Source organism: Caretta caretta, chromosome 2, assembly GCF_965140235.1.
Source record: "Caretta caretta isolate rCarCar2 chromosome 2, rCarCar1.hap1, whole genome shotgun sequence".
Lineage (NCBI taxonomy): Eukaryota > Metazoa > Chordata > Testudines > Cheloniidae > Caretta > Caretta caretta.
In genome coordinates this window covers 217,291,482-217,311,258 of record NC_134207.1, presented here as the reverse complement: position 1 = coordinate 217,311,258, position 19,777 = coordinate 217,291,482, and the positions used below count along the sequence as shown (strand labels likewise).

Here is a 19,777-nt window from a genome sequence, read left to right as displayed (position 1 = left end):
CCACTCCTGGCTCGGTGCTGGGGATCCCGGCTGCTACCCAGCCTTGCAGAGTGGGGTCCAGTTCTGGCTCCTGCCCGGCCCCACACAGCAGGATTTGGGGTCCGGCTGCCTGGCCTGTACCAAGGGCTCTGCTCCTGGCCCTGCTCTGAACAGGGGCTCTGGGCATAGGGGACTGTGGGTGGTCTTTAGGGTGGAGGGGTGTGGTTCTCAATCTGCAGCTTACAATTAACAGGTTGAGAACCACTGCTATAAGGTAAAATATCTGTACATTTCCATACATGATAGAGTAGACTACTCTGATTTGCTACTAATGCAGTACATTAGCACAAATTCCTAAATTCTAAGAGTTTGATTGGTGAGATTTTTCCCTAGTTATCCAAAATCACTTGAATCAGAGTTTTTGTGAAGATGACATTAAAGACCAAATTTTCAAAGTGGCCTTAACCCCGCCTTTAAATTTGCATCTGCAAAAAGACTGTACAAAATTGATAGTACAAATATAGGTCCCAATTTAAGCACATGCTTAAGTGCTTTCCTGAATCAGGACCCGGGGCGGCTCTACCAATTTTGCCACCCCAAGCAGTTGCCGCCGAACTGCCGCTGCCTCAACAGCAGCGGAGCTGCCGCCAAATTGCCGCCGCGGGACATGGACCGCCATCCCATTCTGAATGCCGCCCCAAGCACCTGCTTGGAAAGCTGGTGCTTGGAGCCGGCCCTGATCAGAACCCTCTAGCCCATGTGATGGGGTGCTGTACTGGCATAGGGACCTGTGCTAAAAAATCTAATTGCAGAATAAGGATCCTAGCAGACACTTGATCATTTGGGACTAGTTGCAATTCCCTTGGGAACACCAGGTGGTCTTTACAGGTACTCTACAAAGATATTTTTCCAGTTCTTTTACACCCCATTTATACAAACACATTTGTTATTTGTTGGTGTTTCCAACTTAAATTTTTTTTAATAAAATGTGCATACTCTTCAGAAAGAAAAGTTTAATTATAGCAAGACACAAGAGGTATTTTACTAGTGGATCAAACCACTAATAACTGATATATGCAAAGTTGAATTTCTTGTATTTTTAAATACCCAATAACTCAACAAAATATATTCATACATATAGTTTTATCTCACCATGGTATCTCAACAAATTATTGATCTACACTATCAATATTACAAGTAAAGGCTACGGGAAAAATTCTAAATGTATGTTTTCACTCAATATGACGCCAAATCAAGCAAGGAACAACACATTAAAATAATGAATGCCATATCAAAAAAATGAGTAAGAGATATTTACTAACACACACAGATTTTGTAGAATGATAGGATGTGCTTCCTCACCTTCTGCACAATACCCCATACATCCTTGGGTGGGCTGTAGCAAATAAACAAAGAATTCTCCACAGTTCCTCACACTGACAGGGATTCGGAAAAGGCAGCAGTCTTTTGTAGTGCTGAAGAAAAACTGCCACGTTGCACAAGCTGTTAATTGTTTGATCTCACCAGGTAGAGGCATGGATTCTGACTCCATCAGAGATAACCAGACAGGGGCTTGCGTTCCACAGTGATTCATCTTTAGCACGAAAAAAAAGCAGTTTAAAATAGTTAATACAGTACCAAGCTGCTCTGGTGTTTAATGCAAGGTTCATATGCTTTTAACTATTTTACTACACCAGCTTTTAGTAAATGGGGAATTCATCTCCACATGGGAAATGTGTGTGGTGTTTTTTCATAGTTGAATGCAAATACACAATATACACAAATATTGGGCAAGTCACTTAATCACTCTGTCCCTCGGTTCCCCATCTTTAAAATGGGGGTAATAGTGCTTCCCTACCTCACAGCAGTCTTGTTAGGACAAATTCATTACTGTTAAGAGACACTCTTATATTACGGTGATGAGCGCCATAGAGAAGCCTATACATACATTTTAAGCCCTGCTGTACTTTATCTAACTAATGATTCTACTGGGCATAAATTGCTTTTCTCACCTGTGGGTCCACACAGGTTTCACTCTTGTCAGTCCTACTGCTTAATATACATGTAAGGCTGTTAGGGCAGATTGTGAGATGCTGTGGGCTGCCATACCACACATCTGAAGAAGAACCCCTGTGTTCTACATCCGCTCATCAAAAGCAGATGACGTAATTCCTGTGATGTGCAAATGTTTGAGTGATATAGGGACCCATATGCAACGGGTTGGTTCAGGCTAAAACTGGCTATCAAACAGAGGACATGCTAGTTGAATGAAGAAAGAATTTTGAAGATTTTTTTTGAAGAATTTTTAAGGTCAACTCTGCCATTGACCTATTGTGATAACTGAGTGTACCAATTTACCCTAATTGTGACTTCAACTCCAAAAAGTGAGTGTAAGTGAATAAGTTATTGTAATAACCTAGAATAACAAATACCGATGGGAAAAGGTGCAAAAGCAAGACAGAAAGGCCTACTGATATAACTCAGGGACTGTGTTAACATCATGTTAACATCATGCTTGGTAAACAAGAGAAGTGGGGAACCAGAAATCAGTGAACCAAAACTGGTGTGGCTGAAACTAGGCCTGACTGGACAAAATAAGGAGTAGATGAGCTATTCGACCCATCAGTCCCTTTTGGGTTCCTTAAAGAAAGAGACTTTGAGAGAAAAACTGGCTACTGGAAAGAGCTTCACTAGCCCCACCTTCTTCACCTTAATCCTGAGTAATGCCTGACAAGACCAGGCCAGAGAGAGAGGAAGCCAGAGGAAATCTCCAACTTCACTGGCTCCAGATAAACTCCAACCACCACCTGAGATGCAAGACTTTGTCCCTCCCCTCACCCCCATGTGTCCTTTTCCTTCCCTACCGTATTTTGTCTCTTTCCCCTCTCTCTCCTTTTTCCTTCTGTGTTACAAGAGTCTGGCTTAGCTGGGCAAGATTGCATATTCTGCACCACTGCCATAAGTCTGTGACCAAGAAGGCACCTAAAAGCAGTGCTCTACGCAGCCTGATACTGGTACAAGTTTGCCAGATCTCGGAGTGGCTGATATGACCATGTACTGTGCCCGTGCTTTTTTCAACAGTGAGGTTATAAGTGAGAGTCAACATAAGAGACAGAAGCTACATTTTCTATCTTTACAGTTCTTTCCTCTCCCCCTTTTGAGTCTGTTTGTCTTGTTTTGTCATCTTCAGAAATGGGATTGTTAACAAGATCAACAACTCCAGCCCATCTCAACCAAACTTCTTCTCTTTTCCTCAAAAGGACAATTATTACCACATTTGCAACCAGCTAAGACTGTCCAACCAGCGGGGTTTCCATTCTAAAAACTCTCTCCAGGTAAAGGGAAGGGGAACAAAGTATATAGTTAAGAATAAAGTCTTATTTAATACTGTACATTTCAAGTTCTTTAACTATTTTTCCTTTGGTTTTGTATCTTTAATAAAAGGTTAGAAGGAATGCGTTTGGCATGGTAATAAGCAGACGGAGGTCTCTGTAAGCCAAACGCCAAACCTTCTTTAATACTGTTTAGTGTTAGACAGTGACTGGATTATGTTAACACCTTTAGCCCATATATTCCATCTAAATTAATACAACAGATCTGCTGTGTGATCTTGTGCAAGACACTTCACCTCTTTGTGCCTGTTTTTTCTTCCACCACTTTGCCTACCTTGTTTATTTATGTTGTGAGCTTGGTAGAGCAGTGATTATCTCTCATTATATGTTTGCACAGTACCTAGAACAATGGGCTCCAATCTCATTTGAGATCTTTAGATTCTAATGTCATACAAATAATAAAAATAGCAACACAAAAATTAAAATGGATAAAAGCAGACAGACAGTATTTTTAAATAATTTGTGAAATACCACCTGTCACATCTCACCACAGAATGGAATTTTTCTGGGAAAATTAGTAATAAATAAATAAATAAATAAATAAAAAATCACACACACAAACCAGTGTAGTTGCAGTGCGATTCATAGCTTAACAAAGATATTAGTCATGGGCATTGCCATGAGAACAAATCTGGAAGTTATGGAGATGGTTCTAATCCACTAAAGCATGAGACTCCAAATTTTCCCAATCACACGAGAGCAGCGGTTCTCAAACTGTGGGTTGGGACCCCAAAGCGGGTCACGACCCCGTTTTAATGGGGTCACCAGGGCTGGCATTAAACTTGCTGGGGTCTGGGTCCAAAGCCCGAGCCCCACCGTCCAGGGCCGAAGCCCAAGGCCCACTGTCCTGGGCTGAAGCCCAAGCATGAGCCCCACTGCCCAGGGCTGAAGCTGAAGCCCGAGGGCTTCAGCCCTGGGTGTCAGGACTCAGGTTACTGGCCTCCCATCTGGGGCTTTGGCTTTGCTCCCCCCCTCCCACCTGAGGTGGCAGGGCTCAGGCAGGCTCAGGCTTTGGTCCCCCCCTTCTGGGGTCATGTAGTTATTTTTGTTTTCAGAAGGGGACTGCAGTGCAATGAAGTTAGAGAACCCCTGCACTAGAGCAAAAGAAACTGGAGCATGAGAGTAGCCTAAGCTCTTTGGGGCAGGGATCAACTTTCTGTTCTGTGTTGTACAGCACCTAGCACAAGAGGCCCTGGACTATGACTAGGGCTCCTAGGCGCTATGGCAATGCAAATAATAAATAATAATAGCAATAATAATAAAGGTAATGGTTCTGAGTTTACCAGACTAAGCACTCATGTTAAAAGGTCCCCTCTCTAAATATGGTGTTCTACTGAAAGACATCTGAGAAGAAACACCTTGAGGACATAGGTATATTATTCTCTTTCTCCAGAACATTTATTTTATAATAAAAATGGAAAACCACCTTGCTGCTAAAGAGTTAGTGCAGTGATGTTAAAACCAGCACTTGGAAAAAACTCACATGAAGATCATGGACCTGAAATTCTGAGCTTTGTATGACCTTTGGAGAAGTCTCAGTCTGGTCTTCTCCAGCAGGATCTGGGATCACCTTTTACCTCAGATGACTTCCTGATAGAGTGAACTGTGATGGCCTACAAAGAATTTGTTCTTATACAGACACACTAAGCCTACCACAGAAGATAATGATCACAGAAGGAAGTTTTATCTCTTGAATCTAGGAGGTCATAAGCCCAACATTAACCTACCAGGTGAACAGAGTCCAGTGAGATGAGATTTTGTTTTAAAGAAAGTCTGGAACAGAGCGTTTGGCTGAGTTTGAATCTCTGGCAAAGAGTTCATTGTAGCTCAAATTAAAAGTTTTCTAATAGTCAGAGGGACTCAAAATGAAAGGAATTTTCAAAACAAACTTTCATTTTTTTACTTGAGTTGTTTTATTTTGGCCCACGAGATTAGATATATATATACAGATGTGTTTTTGCCAGTAAGTATAGAAAAAACAGTTTATAAATGACATGTACTGCTTAGGTAAAGAGCCAGGTTTTTTTCAATCTATCAGTTATGCTCTGACACTCTATATTGCATTGTATATGTTTTTAAAATGTGTTTTTTAAAAAGAATTAAATATTTGGGTTTAAATTTTCAAATTGGCCTCTGCAAATATACAAAAAAAATGGATGAATACCTGTTTGTTTGCACAACTATGTCAGTTAGACGTGCAATTACCCAGTCAACGTACTATCACAAGGTTGGAGAGAATTTGGGCCCAACTTCATCTGTGCCTGGTTTACCCCACGCATTATGGGAGTGACAGTCCATAAAGCAAGTGACTGACAGCTAGGCTAGCTAAGAGATAAACTACAGCCCGTGCTGTGCGTGGAAACGGAGCTGGCAGGAACAACAGTGTGGTGGGAGGCACTCCAGGAACTAGAGAAAGACCAGTGAGGGCTTCCTGTGGGAATCCAATGTGGAGTGCTAGGAGGAAAACTATGTGCTGGGGAGGCTCCTCCATAATCAATGGGGATTCCCTATGGTGAACAGGTGCTGGAACTAGGTCTGCTGGGGCACCCCCTGGCTTGAAGTGGTTTCCATCATACATAGGGTTTACAAATTGGTTCAGTGGCTCTCAGCATCCCCACTATACAAATTGTTCCACCAACCCTGCTATGGGGAGGAGGTGAGGAAGGAGCCTAGGTAAGTCTTGGCAGAAGGTGACAGAGAACAGGCTAAGAGCCTGGTTACAGAAGGATCCTAGGGAAGAGAAATTGTTGCATAGGTATCTTAATGCCAGATTGGGTAAGTGACCCTATTATACATACCGAAGGTTATTTTTTAGAAATAATTTATTATGGAGATGCTGGTTGTGGCTTCACAGTTAAGTTTGAGTTCCAGTTTGAACTTAGAGCAAGGATTCAACTGCTTTGTAACGTATGAAAAGTAAAGTGCATCCTCCCCTAAACTTACAGTTGTAAAAACAGAATACTTGTACAGAAAATTTACCAGTAATTGATTAGTTTGTATTAAAACTAATCTTAAGATATGTCCTTTAAGAAATTTAGCTTCTGTGTCTTTTCCTTGTTCTGAATGATCTTGTTAATGGAATAATGTAGAAACTTCAAACATTTTACATGGTTAAAATTAATTGAAATGTTGTGCACAAGTTATATTTGAAGAAATTAGGCTCCTGGGGTATGGCTACACAGCAGTTAAACACCCACGGCTGGCTTGGGTCAGTTGACTCAGGCTCGCAGGGTTCAGGCTGTGGGATTATAAAATTGCAGGGTAGACATTCAGGCTCAGATGGAGTCTGGGCTTTGGGGCTCTCCCCAGCCGTGGGGTCCCAGAACTCGGGCTCCAGCACAAGCCCAAATGTCTACACTGCAATTTTACAGCCCTGGAGCCTGAGCCCCGTGAGCCCAAGTCAGCTGACATGGGGCAGCTGTGGGTGTTTAATTGCTGTGTAGACATATCCTTAGTGACCATATTTTATAATCACTATGACTACATGGGCTACAGACAGGGTAAGGTCAACAGCTCAGAAAAGTCTTAAGTGGGGCCATTGTGATAGCACCACTCCTCCTCCATAGCTAATTTGCAGGTAACAATTCTATTGGTTATAATGAGTTAGTGATAAAAGGAACACAGGACAAATATGTCAAGAGTTCTCATTGGTAGATGACTTGGCTCATCTTTCACTGTTGTTTACAGATTCTGTCAGGGATTCTCAGACTCATTTCACTGTGATTCCCTTCTGACAACAAAAATTACTATGCGACCCCTGGAGGAGGGAACAAAGCCTGAGCCCGACTGAGCCCTGCCGCCCTGGGTGGGGGAAGCCAAACCCAAAGCCCGAGACAAACCGCCCCAGTGGGGGGGCCAAAGTCGAAGCCCAAGGGCTTCAGTCCCGGGTGGCGGGCCTGTAACCTGAGCCCCGCTGTCCAGGGATGAAGCCCTTGGGCTTTGGCTTCCGCCCTGGGAGGTGGGGCTCGGGCTTCAGCTTCAGCCCCAGGCCATAGCAAGTCTAATGTCAGACCTGGTCACCCCATTAAATGGGGTCCTGACCCACTTTGGGTCCTGACCCACTGTTTTAAACCATAGTTGTATACTAGCTTGGGCATCAGGGCTTGAAAAGCCCCCCTGACACTGCTGCTCTGGCTCCGCTCTGCACCAAGGCAGCACCGCAGGGGGATCTGAGGCATGAGCACAGGAGTCCAGAGACATCAGGCTCTGAAATGAGCTTCCCCTGCCCTTCCTTTCATATAACATCGGTCTCTGTAACACAGCCCTCTACACTAATAAATCAATAGCAAATGAAGAGTCAGAATCACTGCTACACTTCAGCTGCTTTGTGCTACTCTTAAAACACAGAGCTATAAATCCCTTTTAATCAGCCAGTCTGCAATGGCTCTTTTATTCTGCATTGGTGTACTGGTGAAGTTTTAAAGTTTTGTTTTAAAGTTGATCCCACATATTTTCAAATCATTAGAAGAAATATCACATAGTAGCATTCTCTTTTCTTGTTTACTATGACAGTTTTAATTTAAAAAAGACCATGGAAATTCCAAGACAAAACTCTTTTAAAATGGAGTTAAGGTTGAGAGTATCTGTCAGTAATTTAAGGATAAAAACATTACAGAGATATTGTAATAATCCCAAAAACAAGCACTGCAAACCTAGGAAATCCAGAGTTAAGGATGACTCTTGTATCTGATGTGATTTTAGGGGTCAGAGGCAAACTAATCTTAGCTCTTTCTCATTTACCTTTATCGGAGCAACATTTTATGACTAATATCTTCTCCTAAAGTGTACATTTTAAAATTAGCTCACTAGGAGGGGAATCAAGGGGCTAAAATCATGTATACTGCTTTGAACATTTTTAAGTAAACCACTAGCCTTACATTTGTGTTTTAAAACCTTAATATCCCTAAATAGACTAGCATCAAGAAAGCCCACCTAGTAGTGGCTGTAAATTTCAGCTGGTTAAATGCTAAAAAATGAATTTAATTTGCTCTCCCTGCTGTTCTGTTTTTGGGCAGAGGTACACTAATGATGTGATGTCCCTGCAATTGTGAGTCTCCTACTCTAGCCTGCTTGGTGCTGTACAAGCTTTCAGCAAGCTAGATTGTGACTTCACCTTTTTGTCCTACTAATAAGTATTCTTAATTATTTTCCTTTTGATAGGTACCTATCCTATTATGAAAATTTTAAGAAAAATCATGTGTTAAATCTGAAATACAAAATGCGGTGCACCAATACCTCCACACACTTGGTTGGCATCTCAGCTGGCTTATCAAATATTAGAAAGCGGTACCATCCTGGTGTTAGTGAATGGTCACATATGAGATCTTGAATAGCTGATTGCTGTAGTTGTGATGAATCAAAATCAACGCTTCGGTAAGGACTCTGAAGGATCTGATGTCCACTAGGGTAACATTCAAGAGCTGTGGAAACAAATATAAGATAATATTTAAGATATAATCTGTCTGTCAAATAAATATTATTATAGAAGGTTTTAAATCCTCTTAACTAGAAAACATGAAAATACTACAGTATTGCTAGCCAAATTTTATTGCACTTGGGGCCTGATCTGTTGGTTTTTGGGTTGGCAAAAAAGAGGAACAATTAAACATGAAGATATGAAGAAATCTTATGTGTGAAGGATGGGAACAGTGTGGTGACTAACCCTAAAGAGGTATGGAAAGAACATTTTCAAAGGCTGTAAAATGAGAAGAGAGAGTTGCTAGTGAATGTAACCCTGACAAGTATGGGGAAGTCTCAAAAGGTACTGATCTCTGTAGAGACAGAAACACTGAATAAGATGAAGAAAGGTAAAGCAACTGGTGAAGATAAGTCTTGATATGATCAAGACAGTTGGAGATATTGGAGTAAAGTGGATTCAAAGATTACTATATGTTTGCTGGGATCAAGATAGGATACCAGATGGCTTGAGAATGGAATTGATTATGCCTCTTTGCAAGAGTAAGGGAGATACAAACACCAATCGGGGCATCACTCTGTTAAGTCAGTCTCTGAAAGTCACTGAGAGAGCTCTGGAGGCAAGGTTAAGGTGCAATGTAGAGTAAAATATAGGAGAGGAGCAATAAGGCCTTAGGAAGGGATGACAGATGCAATATTTGCAATGAAACAGAAGTTTGAAAGAATGATAAATGAAGAGTGGAACTGCTACATAGCATATATTGATGCTGAGAAAGCATATGATTTGGCTCAATGGGAGCAGATGTAGGGACTATTGAAATGGATGGGAGGGAGGTCTCATGAAGTGGAGAGAAGCTGTACTGAGTGTCAACAGCTAAGGTGCTAACAACATAGGGAATTTCGGAAAATTCTGAGATGACAGTGATATTGAGACAAGGCAGTGTGCGATGTCCACTTCTCTTTATCCTAGTTATGGAGTTAATTAGTAGGAGAACCAAGCCTGTGGAGACAAAGAGAAAACTGATGTATGCTGTTGATCTGGGCCTTTTGGCTGACAGCAAAGAGGAATTGATAAATATGGTATCAGAGCAGACATCTGTGTTTGAAGACCATGGTTTGAAGGTAAACACCCAGAAAACTGAAGTTATGCAAGTAGGGAAGGTGGAAGAAGAGCTGTTGATTGAAGTGTCCAGACAAAGCTGAATCAAAAGAAAGAACTGTGTACTTGGGAAGTACATTTAATGCCATCAGGGAGAGATTTGGAGAACTGAAAAGAAGAATTCAGTGTGAATGGATGAAAGCAAAAAACGTAACAGGAGTACTGAGGGACCAGTACCAAACTGAAAGGAAAAATGTATGCTGTGTGTATTCCAAACTGCTCTACGGTTTGGAAACAGTGAGTCTTATGGAGATGGAAGAAAAGAAGATACAGGTTGCTGAAAATAATATACTGAAGAGAATGTCAGGCAAGTGGAGGGTATATGGAGTGTGCATGGAAGAAATTAGAGGGAAGATGAACTTCGAGCTCTCAATGATAGATAGGCTGGCAAGCGCATGTCTGAGGTAGGGTGGTCATTTGATAAGAATGGAAAAAGAACAATCAGCAAAGAAAGCATGGGAGGAAGAGAACAGCAAGAAAGGATGTGGAAGGCCAAGAATAAAATGGAAAGACACTGTCAAGAAATATTTGAAGAGAAAAGGACTGAAACTCCAAGAGGAATTGTGGGCAACTCCAACACAGTGAAAAGAGGAAAAGGAGTTGAGAAGTGAAGTGGGGCCTGATCTATACCCCATAAAAGTCAGCGGGACTATTTCCGTTATCTTCAACGGGCTTTGGATCAGGCCCCAAAACTCTGATCTTGTTAGTGCCAAATTAAGTTATATTTGTCAAATACAGTAAGAGTCTGTTTTCACTACAAAATAATCATGTGTTAGCACAATTCTTTGCCATGATTAATGGTATCTGTATTATAATGGCTGTTTTCTTATCTTTATGGACAGCAAACATGATCTGATAACTATGTTAGTCTTTAAGCCTAGCTCAAAGAATTATGGAGGCCATGGTTATGTAAATACTGCAAAAAGCACTTTTGCTCAAGGTGTTAACTTCATAATTCATTTGTTGTACATGAAACCTTTTAATCTAAAATAGGAGAAGGTGGTCAAGAATATAATAGGAAAGTAAAAATCTTACTCCTAAAGGACTAAGGACTCTCCAAAGGTCCCTTGCACTCAATCTATCTTTTCACAGTGTGGTCAACTGAAACTGACATATGACAGCAGAAACCCATACATGACGAGCAAGATTACTCCTAATTGCACAAGAACACCATATATGTGCAGGCAATTCCCACAAACGGGTGTGGAAATGGGTAGACATTTAGTTACATACACAAAAGGCTATCTGACTCACACAATAAATTGTAGCAAGTGTAATTACAACTATGGATGCACAGGCATGGATATATTTTTGCACGTCTAAGTGATGTTCTAGCCTCAGAGTCTTAAAACTGCAGTTACTAAAGCCAACAAGAGGCACTCCACCAACAAAATGTGAAGGAAATTTTAACCACAGCTTTTAAAAAGGTGGAAACATTTCCAGGAAATAAAACAATAAAAGCTTTGAGCTTCTGATCTTGAGACATTGGGATGGCTTTGCTGATCTATTAAAAGTAAGAAGCTTCTTGTTGATGGAATTTCTACAGATAAAACCATATATAATAAATCTGTGAATGGCTGCTCTTTCTTAAGAAAGGAAGCTAGATTGTGAAAATACCTAAACTTTAAAAATATTAAAACTATATTGCTTATTAAAAATACCAGATTGATACTGCCAGCAATAGATAGTCTCTCTCTACTCACAGAAGAGGTAAAGAATAATCTTTAGGAGTGAAAGGATGGTGCAGACTGCCTTTTGTGAAACTACTAAAAAAGGCACCAGTTGGTGCCAATTGTTAAGGTGTTTCTTCATATATGGACTCATACATTTAATCTTAACACTCACCATACTAGAACCATAAGTCAAGTAGAACTATAAACCAAGCAAATGGAGTGGAGCTGACCTGCTATTTGAATACTAGCAGTGTGAACCACAACTGTTTCTTCAATTTTTGTATCTTTATGTGTTGAATCTTTATTTGCAAGTTGTATGATGCAATTGGCTCATATTGATATATATATTCTATGTGAGATATATAGGATAAAAGAATGTATCCATTTAATTCACTGTGGCATTGGTAATAAAAAAATTTCATATCACTGTTCTGATAAACGTACTTGTGAGTAAGCTTCCCAAATCACATAATCCTCTCTTTCTAATGCAGAAGATGTCCTAGTGGAACAAAAGATCTCATCTCTTTCAAGCAGAATATAAGGATCCTGCAGTCTTCCAAAGACTGGTTATTTAATCTGTTATGCCTTTAGGCAACTCAAGCACATACCAATAGCTTTATCTTCCACCATCTAAGTGCAGATGGAAGTGGATGTGATGGACTATGTCACTACTGTATTTTTTTGCACTGTTTGCAATACCCTGTAGGCTATTCATGTCCATACAGGATGACCTTACGGAGAATTTATCCTTCATCGGAATTTGAGGGAAACCCTTGTGAGAATCAAAGGTCAGTCATGTCTATTATTCAAATGTTCTCTAAACAGGCTTCAACATAAGTAGCTCATGAACCATAATCAGAATTTTCATTCTGTCTTCTATCTTTTATATGTTTCTTCTGCCTACACAATGTGGCAGTGCCTTCAGTGGTTCCCTTTCTGTAACTGAATCTCTTCTCTAACAATTAGTACTAATTATTTTCTCCATGACTACGTATAGTGTTTGAGTCAAATTACACATCAGACAAACCTTTCATTTTACTGAAATCTTAATTTGATATGCAGATATCATACTGATTATGCATATCACTTCTACCTCTTGGCATAGTGTCAGAGTAATTATAAACTTTTTCCTATCAAAAGGTCACAGGATCATTAATCCTAAAATAAAGATCAGATAATAATGGATATTTTTACTTAGTTCACAGCATTATGCATATGGTTTGTGAATGTGATCCAGCTATTCACATACGCAACTTTTTGCTGTCTTTGGAGATATGCTAACTTTTCCGTATCTCTCATTTTGAAATATTATGTTGCATATTATAACATCTGGTTGCATTCTGGTCCCACTCTGCAATACAGCTGCAAATGACTGTCATGATCAGGGATATTAACTAACTGTTCTTTGTGTGTGCAATGTTTGCGTTGTATAACTGGATACTCTAGGAAACTAGCATATACAATTTTTTGTTTTTAAATTGCACATTGCGAACAACTGTCGTCTGTATTCACTATGCCTGAAATTCACCTTTGCAGCAGGCTGACACAAGGCTTATGCATTAAAAACTAAGGCTGGTTGAAATATTTCAATAAAAATTCTTTTAATGGAAAACTGGGTTTTTCAATTAAACAAATTTGTTAGTGAAAAGAGCTTTCTGATGAAAATGTTAAGTTTTTATTGAAAAAAATGGGCTGAAAGCTGGAAAATTGGGGGGGGGGGTGCTTGGCTCAAAGTTTTCCATTTTTTCAATGAAAAGTCAAAATTTTCAGTGGGAATTTTTTTTCTGGCCAGCCCTACTAAAGATCCACTTAAGACTTCTACATATGGCTTACACAGTCATGCATAGCCTAGTGTTGAACCTTTGCCTAGGAATTAGTTTCACTCTAAAGACTTTTAAAGTAATGGTGAGACTTTCAAAAGTGCTCAGCCCATACAACCTTAATTCTGCCCCCTTCTGCTCATGCATTATGGAACCCCAGCTAATTATATAATCAGATCTTTTTTTTATTCCACAGGACTCCTGTCTAATTCAGTACCCAGGATGGATGGCGCTCATCGAATGGATATCTATTCAATAGTTGGCTGTTTTTTATCCTCATTATTCAATGTGTGGTTTCAAAACTTATTTACTTCACGTCATCGAAACCCTGCACTGAATATAGACTTATTCATTGCCTCATGGAATTTTCTATGTCAATGAACTCCGTAGAAACAAGAGCAGTAATTGCATGGGCAACTTCAGTTCTGGCATTTTCTGTCTTTGAGTGGCAAAGAGTCCTGTGGCATCTGATAGACTAACAGACATATTGGAGCATAAGTTTTTGTGGGTGAATACCCACTTCGACAGATAAGCTTATGCTCCAATACGTCTGTTAATCTATAAGGTGCCACAGGACTCTTTGCCGCTTTTACAGATCCAGACTAAAATGGCTACCCCTCTGTCTTTGAGTGTCTGACTTTGCAACATTAACATTCTTTTAACAGAGGTATTGGTGTCTTTTGTATATAATTTCCTACATTTTTTAAAAAGAAAACTGAAAAAACAGAAATTCCATCATGGATCATGAGCAGGGTTGGAACCTTTAAACACACAGCACAGACCTCTGCCACCGGAACTTGCAAATCAACTGATAACAACAATAGGCTGTATTCTCTATGTGGAACAGTCACTAGAAAATAGGGTGACCATATTTCCCAAAGAGAAAAACCAGCCACTTGACTGAGGGACCCCCCACCACATGCTGTTGCCTGGGTGCTGGAACCCTGCGGGAGTCCCATCAGGAGGTTGTTACCTAGGTGCTGGAACACTGTGGATGGGTCCCCGCATGCTGGAACACTGCTTCCCCCACTCCAGCCCTGCCTCCCCCTGCTGGGGGCTGGCATCTCTGCTCATCCCTTCTGCACTGCACCCCACTTTTTTGACAAAAGTGGGCATTTGTCCTGTTTGCTCTTGTCAACTGATCAAGTCAGCAAGGACAAACGGGACAAATGCCTCCTTTTGGAAAAGAAGTCGGGACAGCCAGGACAGGGCTTAAAAGTGGGACTGTCCCAGCCAAAACAGGATGTAAGGTCACCCTACTAAAAGGGGACTAAACCCACACTTTGCCAGGTAGGTTCACAGCTATTTGTTGATGGTATTGTCAGGCCTGCAGAACCTGAAATTGAACTGAGGATTCTTGAAGGGCATATTCTCTACAAATGAGACTCTTCTGCTGCTCCTCCTACCAGCCACCTAACCTGCTCCTGTCTTCCCTCCCACATTCTTCTCCTTACCTCCGCATCTGTTTCAGGCTGCTTCCCCTTAGTTCTCACTTTCTGCATAAGTCCTAACAGGGGAGCACTGAGAGCACAGGAGAGAGTTTCTCTGCTCCCAATTCCAGTGCCTGGCACCACAGTGCCCCTAGCAGCCAGGAGGTGCAATGAGAAAGTCCCTTGTTAAAACATGCTCAATGTGGCTGGTACAGAGTTCTGAAGGGGTGGACCATGCTCAGTACAGACAGAAAATTTGGAGAATTTTGCTGACCAGAAACTAACAAAACTCTCAACTGAGCATGTGCAAACAGTAATTTTCATAGGCTTATAACTCAGTCAAATTTTGATGGATTCTGACAAGGACAGAAAAAGTCACTTTGAGACAGCAAGGTGACACTCCTTCCTTGCCTTCCATGCCAAACTTCAACTGCCTGCTCCAAATCATGGCAACACTAGAGAGACTCAATTAAACAGTTATAAATATTTTTAACGTGGGCCAAACATTTTCCTTTAATCTTGTTCTCAGAAATAGATTAACCTTTTTGCTGAAACTTTCCAAAAAAGTTCTGCCTGAGGCCAACACCTGGCAAATTTCAACCCCAAAAGTTAAAACTGGCAAAGTTATAAGCAACTGAAAACAAGGTCTGATAATGGAAAGTTGTCAGGCAACCTAAACTATAGGCAGTGCTACCAGCACTGCCTATCATGGGGCATATGTAGGAAATGTTTTCATATACAAATGTGCAAATATATATAGATATTAAAAACAAATTATGACATGCCATTGGAGGAACCTATTTGCAATAGTCATAAAATGACACTCCAGGAAAATAAGAAGTAATCTCAAGAGCTTAATTTGCAATATAATAAAATATGCCATTATGTGAAAATCATCTTTTCCTGACAGAGTGCAATACAATCAGATACATCAAAAGATTCATCTTTGTTCTCTCTCTCTCTTTTTGGGGGAAGAGGGAGGGACATTTAAAAAATCTTACCATGTTTAGTAAGGGTAAGTACTTTAATAGAAAGTTTACATTTTAACTATTTGGTTTTAAGATAATTAAAGAAATCTTACAGTTAAACTATAAAACTGCACAGTAGAGTAACATCACAGACTTGACTTAAATTTAAAATAAAGAAATCCAAAATTTGGATTGGGAATCTAATTCTCTCTCATAGATGCAAAACAGAAATAATTCAGTTAAAATCACTGGAGCTACACTGGTGTAATTTACAAAATTACAAAAAAACCAATGTCAGGAAAATCAGCTCTTTTTGAGAGAAACTCAAACTCTCCTATTTTGTCTAGGTACTATAGCACATATTTTCTGATGAAAAACAGTACAGTGAGACTCATGGAAAAATATGCAAATATTTGTTAAAATTTGAGTTTCTCTTTCATATTCAATGGGCATTTCCCCAAACACCTGCACACTTTCCCATGCATCCACACCACTATTTAACAGAAGGTTCTGAGCTTCAAGGAAGATTCAACCTCATTGTTTCTCAGTTCTAATATTTATTCTAACATTTTCTTCAGGAATGCTATGCTTCCTGTGCCAAGGCTTACTCATTATAGGCTCGATCCTGCAAGTTGCTGAGCACTCTGGCACTGATCCAGGAAAGTGCTTACAACTGTGCTTGACTTTAAGAACATGTAGTCCCGTTGGCTATCCTAATGTCTGCGATATATAAAATAGAACTGTTACAGAGCCTTTATCCATCGCAGCACTGTTCGGCAATGGAGATGAAATAATACATATTTCCATAAAATCACTCTTTCAAAAAACTAGACGTGAGATATATAAAAATAGCTACTGCTCTAGTTTTAATTATGAATTAAATTGTTACAGATGTTAGAACTCTTGCAGCCTATTATGTTGACAATTTGAGTTTTTAACATTCTTAAATATTTATATGACACTTAAAAATGTGTAAACATGTTAACATAATACAGTGTAATGGTTCAGCATATAACATACTATTCTATCAATTCTTTATGTGGATTTTCCCCCAAAAAATACTAAAATAAGAAATGTTTAAGACATCTTATAACTCACAACAATCCTTAATTCTTGGTTTTGCAGAGGTCTCAGGTCAGGGTGTGACAATACATACCACATGTGCTGCAATAGTTAAGGATAATAGGACATGTTTAAGAAAAGAGTGGAGAGAAGTTAAGAATGTTAAACGATTTTAAATTATGCATTTCCTTTCTAGAGGTTGATTGTAATAGCAACATAATACTGAAAAAGAATTTTTCAGAATTTCTCTAGTTCATTAAATTTTCCTCTTCCAGTAAAGTTAGTTATATATAATTACCAGACTGGAAAGTCAATATAAATTTAAGTGGAAACAAAGGAGAAGAGGAGGGACACTACTGACGGGAGTCTTCATGATTTGGAGTGCATGGCTCCCGCTGGAGACTGGTAAAACAGTATTTTTACTAAGGGTCTGATTCAAAGCCTGCTGAAGTAATGGGAGGCTTTATATCAAAATCAATTGTCACTGGATCAGGCTCTTAATGTATACATGTGCTTGAAGAAACTATGGCTAATGGGTCAATTAGGCTCTGCCTACACTACAGACCTTACAGTGGCACAGCTGTACTGCTGCAGCTCCGCCGTTGTAAGATCTCCCGTGTAGCCGATCTATGCCAGCGGGAAAGAGCTCTCCCGCCGGCATAATTAAACCACAAGCAGCAGTATCTATGTTAGAGGGAGAGCATCTCCCACCAACACAGCGCTGTCCACGCTGGCGCTTTGGTTGGTGAAACTTTTGTTAGTCGGGGTGTGTTTTTTCACACCTCTGACAGACAAAAGTTTTACTGACAAAAGTGCTAGTATAGACAAAGCCTTGGGCATTATTGTAGTCAGAAAATCTACTTGAGTTAAACAGTATTTTCCCCAACACCTTGGTCAGCTTTATTTCAATAGTCAGTGCTTACGCTGCCAGGATAAGGAATGACTATTGCAGAGCAGTTCATTTCCCAGCATTGGAGACATAACACCCCCGCCCCAAGGAAGAACAGGAGCAAGTACCTGCCATCCCTGAACCGGCTGAACAAAGCAGAAGCTGGGTGTTCCTGGCAAAATCTGGCGTTCAGAGAATTGGCAGAAGTCATGGGGAAGTTGAAAATTTCTGGACAAAGTATCAAGTAGAGGGAGGGAGAAGACTAAGCAATTGCTTAGGGCCCTGTGCAGCTCAAGGACCTTCTCCCTCCCCCCCCACCCGCTTTTTTATGTGTGAGGGGAGCAAAATGTTCCTGCTTAGGGCCCCCAGTGGTCTATCGCCCCCTCTGAGCAAACAGCTAATGGTACAAGGGATTTGAAAGAACTGGGGAAGCAGCGGGGTGGAGAGTTCCCACCTGAGTGGCCCCAGTCTGGGGGGCGTCAAGGTGGGTCGTCGTCCCCTTAAAGCTGGTCCCAGTCTGTCCATGATTTTGGAGTCTTTGCTTCAGGGATAGCTCCAAGGCTGCTCCCAACCCCACCCCCGCACTCGCACTCGCTACATCCAGCACCCCCGCGCCACCCCTTACCTTGCTGGCAGGGCGCTGCCTTCAGGCCCAGCAGCACCAGCCCAAGCCAGAGGGGCCAGGCTCGCAGCGCCGGGAGTTGCATTGCCCAGAAGGCGGCTACTCTCAGAAGGGTGCTGGGGGCTTCCTCCCTTCAGTCCCCCGCAGCCTCCTGCCCCGGCGCTCAGCAGAGCAGCCTGGCGCCGCTCTAACTCTGTGCCTGCGCCTGGAGGGGCGGGGGCTGCTGGCGCTAAGGTGCCTCCACAAGGCGAAGGCACCGCGAGCCAGCCCGGTCCCGGGACGGCCTCACGCGCCCGCTCCGGCTCCCGGGAAGCAGCAGCCGCAGCCGCCGGAGCTGGCGCGAAGCGGAGCAGGGAGGGGAGCGCGGGGAAGGAGCTGCGGCCGGCAGGGGCTGTGGGGCGCGCTCTCCCGGCGGTCTCTGCTGCCGCTCGCCAGCTTCTCGGCTGACGCGTGGCCTCCGGACACAGGCACTTGTGACGCCGGGGAGCGCCCAGTGCCTGCCGCCGAGCCGCGCTGGGAGCTGTCCGCTCTGGCGTGCCTTCGTTCCCCGGCGCTGCAGCTGGCTTGTGAAATCCCCGAGCTGCGTGGGACACTCCCCAGTTTTGGTTGGTGGGATTCTGTGTTTTCCATCCGACCTTTCCCCTGCCCTGCATGTCAGTTCGGCCAAGGTGTCCGCAGACCGAGAAAATGGGTCCTCCACTTCGCTCCCCACCCTGGGGCTCCCGGTTTCACAGAAGTGGGACCCCGTTTTTGATTATGTAATGAAATGCAAAAAAAGCCAGTTTCAGCTAGCTTTATTGTTAGATTTTGAACACTTCTCTAAAACGCCAGAACGTACAACAGCAAAAGACCCAAACACTGGAGTAACTTTCATAAGCTGCAGTGTTTGAGTTCATTATCTTAGCATAAGAGTTAAAGCATCTCTTTACGGTGACAGATTTTCAAAGAAGGCTGCAAAGCTCCCATATTTGCAAATGGCTTGTAAGTTATTTGTGTCCATTAACAAATTATCCATTCTGCACAGGCATTTAAGTGTTTTTGCTGGCAAATGCAGGAGCACAGCAAGTACATACACTTTTGCAGAATTTCCCTGTTGCCCTCCCCTTTGCAAAGGAAGCCCTAAAATAAATAAATGGCACTGACACCTGTAAGTCTGGAAGTATGATCACTGTATACACAGGTTTCAGAGTAACAGCTGTGTTAGTCTGTATTCGCAAAAAGAAAAGGAGTACTTGTGGCACCTTAGAGACTAACCAATTTATTTGAGCATAAGCTTTCCTGAGCTGCATCCCATGAAGTGAGCTGTAGCTCACGAAAGCTTATGCTCAAATAAATTGGTTAGTCTCTAAGGTGCCACAAGTACTCCTT

The 19,777-nt window shown here is 41.7% G+C and overlaps 1 protein-coding gene across 2 annotated transcripts in view; it reads right to left on the bottom strand.

The window, feature by feature from the left end:
- The window catches only part of VWDE (von Willebrand factor D and EGF domains), a 73,023-nt gene extending 53,947 nt beyond the window's left edge, over nucleotides 1-19,076 (bottom strand). For both annotated transcript variants that reach the window (XM_048837198.2, XM_075125836.1), the window contains exons 1-3: nucleotides 18,413-19,076; nucleotides 8,607-8,791; nucleotides 1,342-1,573 (exon numbers count right to left, since the gene is read on the bottom strand). In XM_048837198.2, the coding sequence (XP_048693155.2) occupies nucleotides 1,342-1,573; nucleotides 8,607-8,791; nucleotides 18,413-18,494 (499 nt within the window). In that variant the 5' untranslated portion in view covers nucleotides 18,495-19,076. The remainder of the gene's footprint in view (nucleotides 1-1,341; nucleotides 1,574-8,606; nucleotides 8,792-18,412) is intronic.
- Between the last annotated feature and the right edge of the window lie 701 nt (nucleotides 19,077-19,777).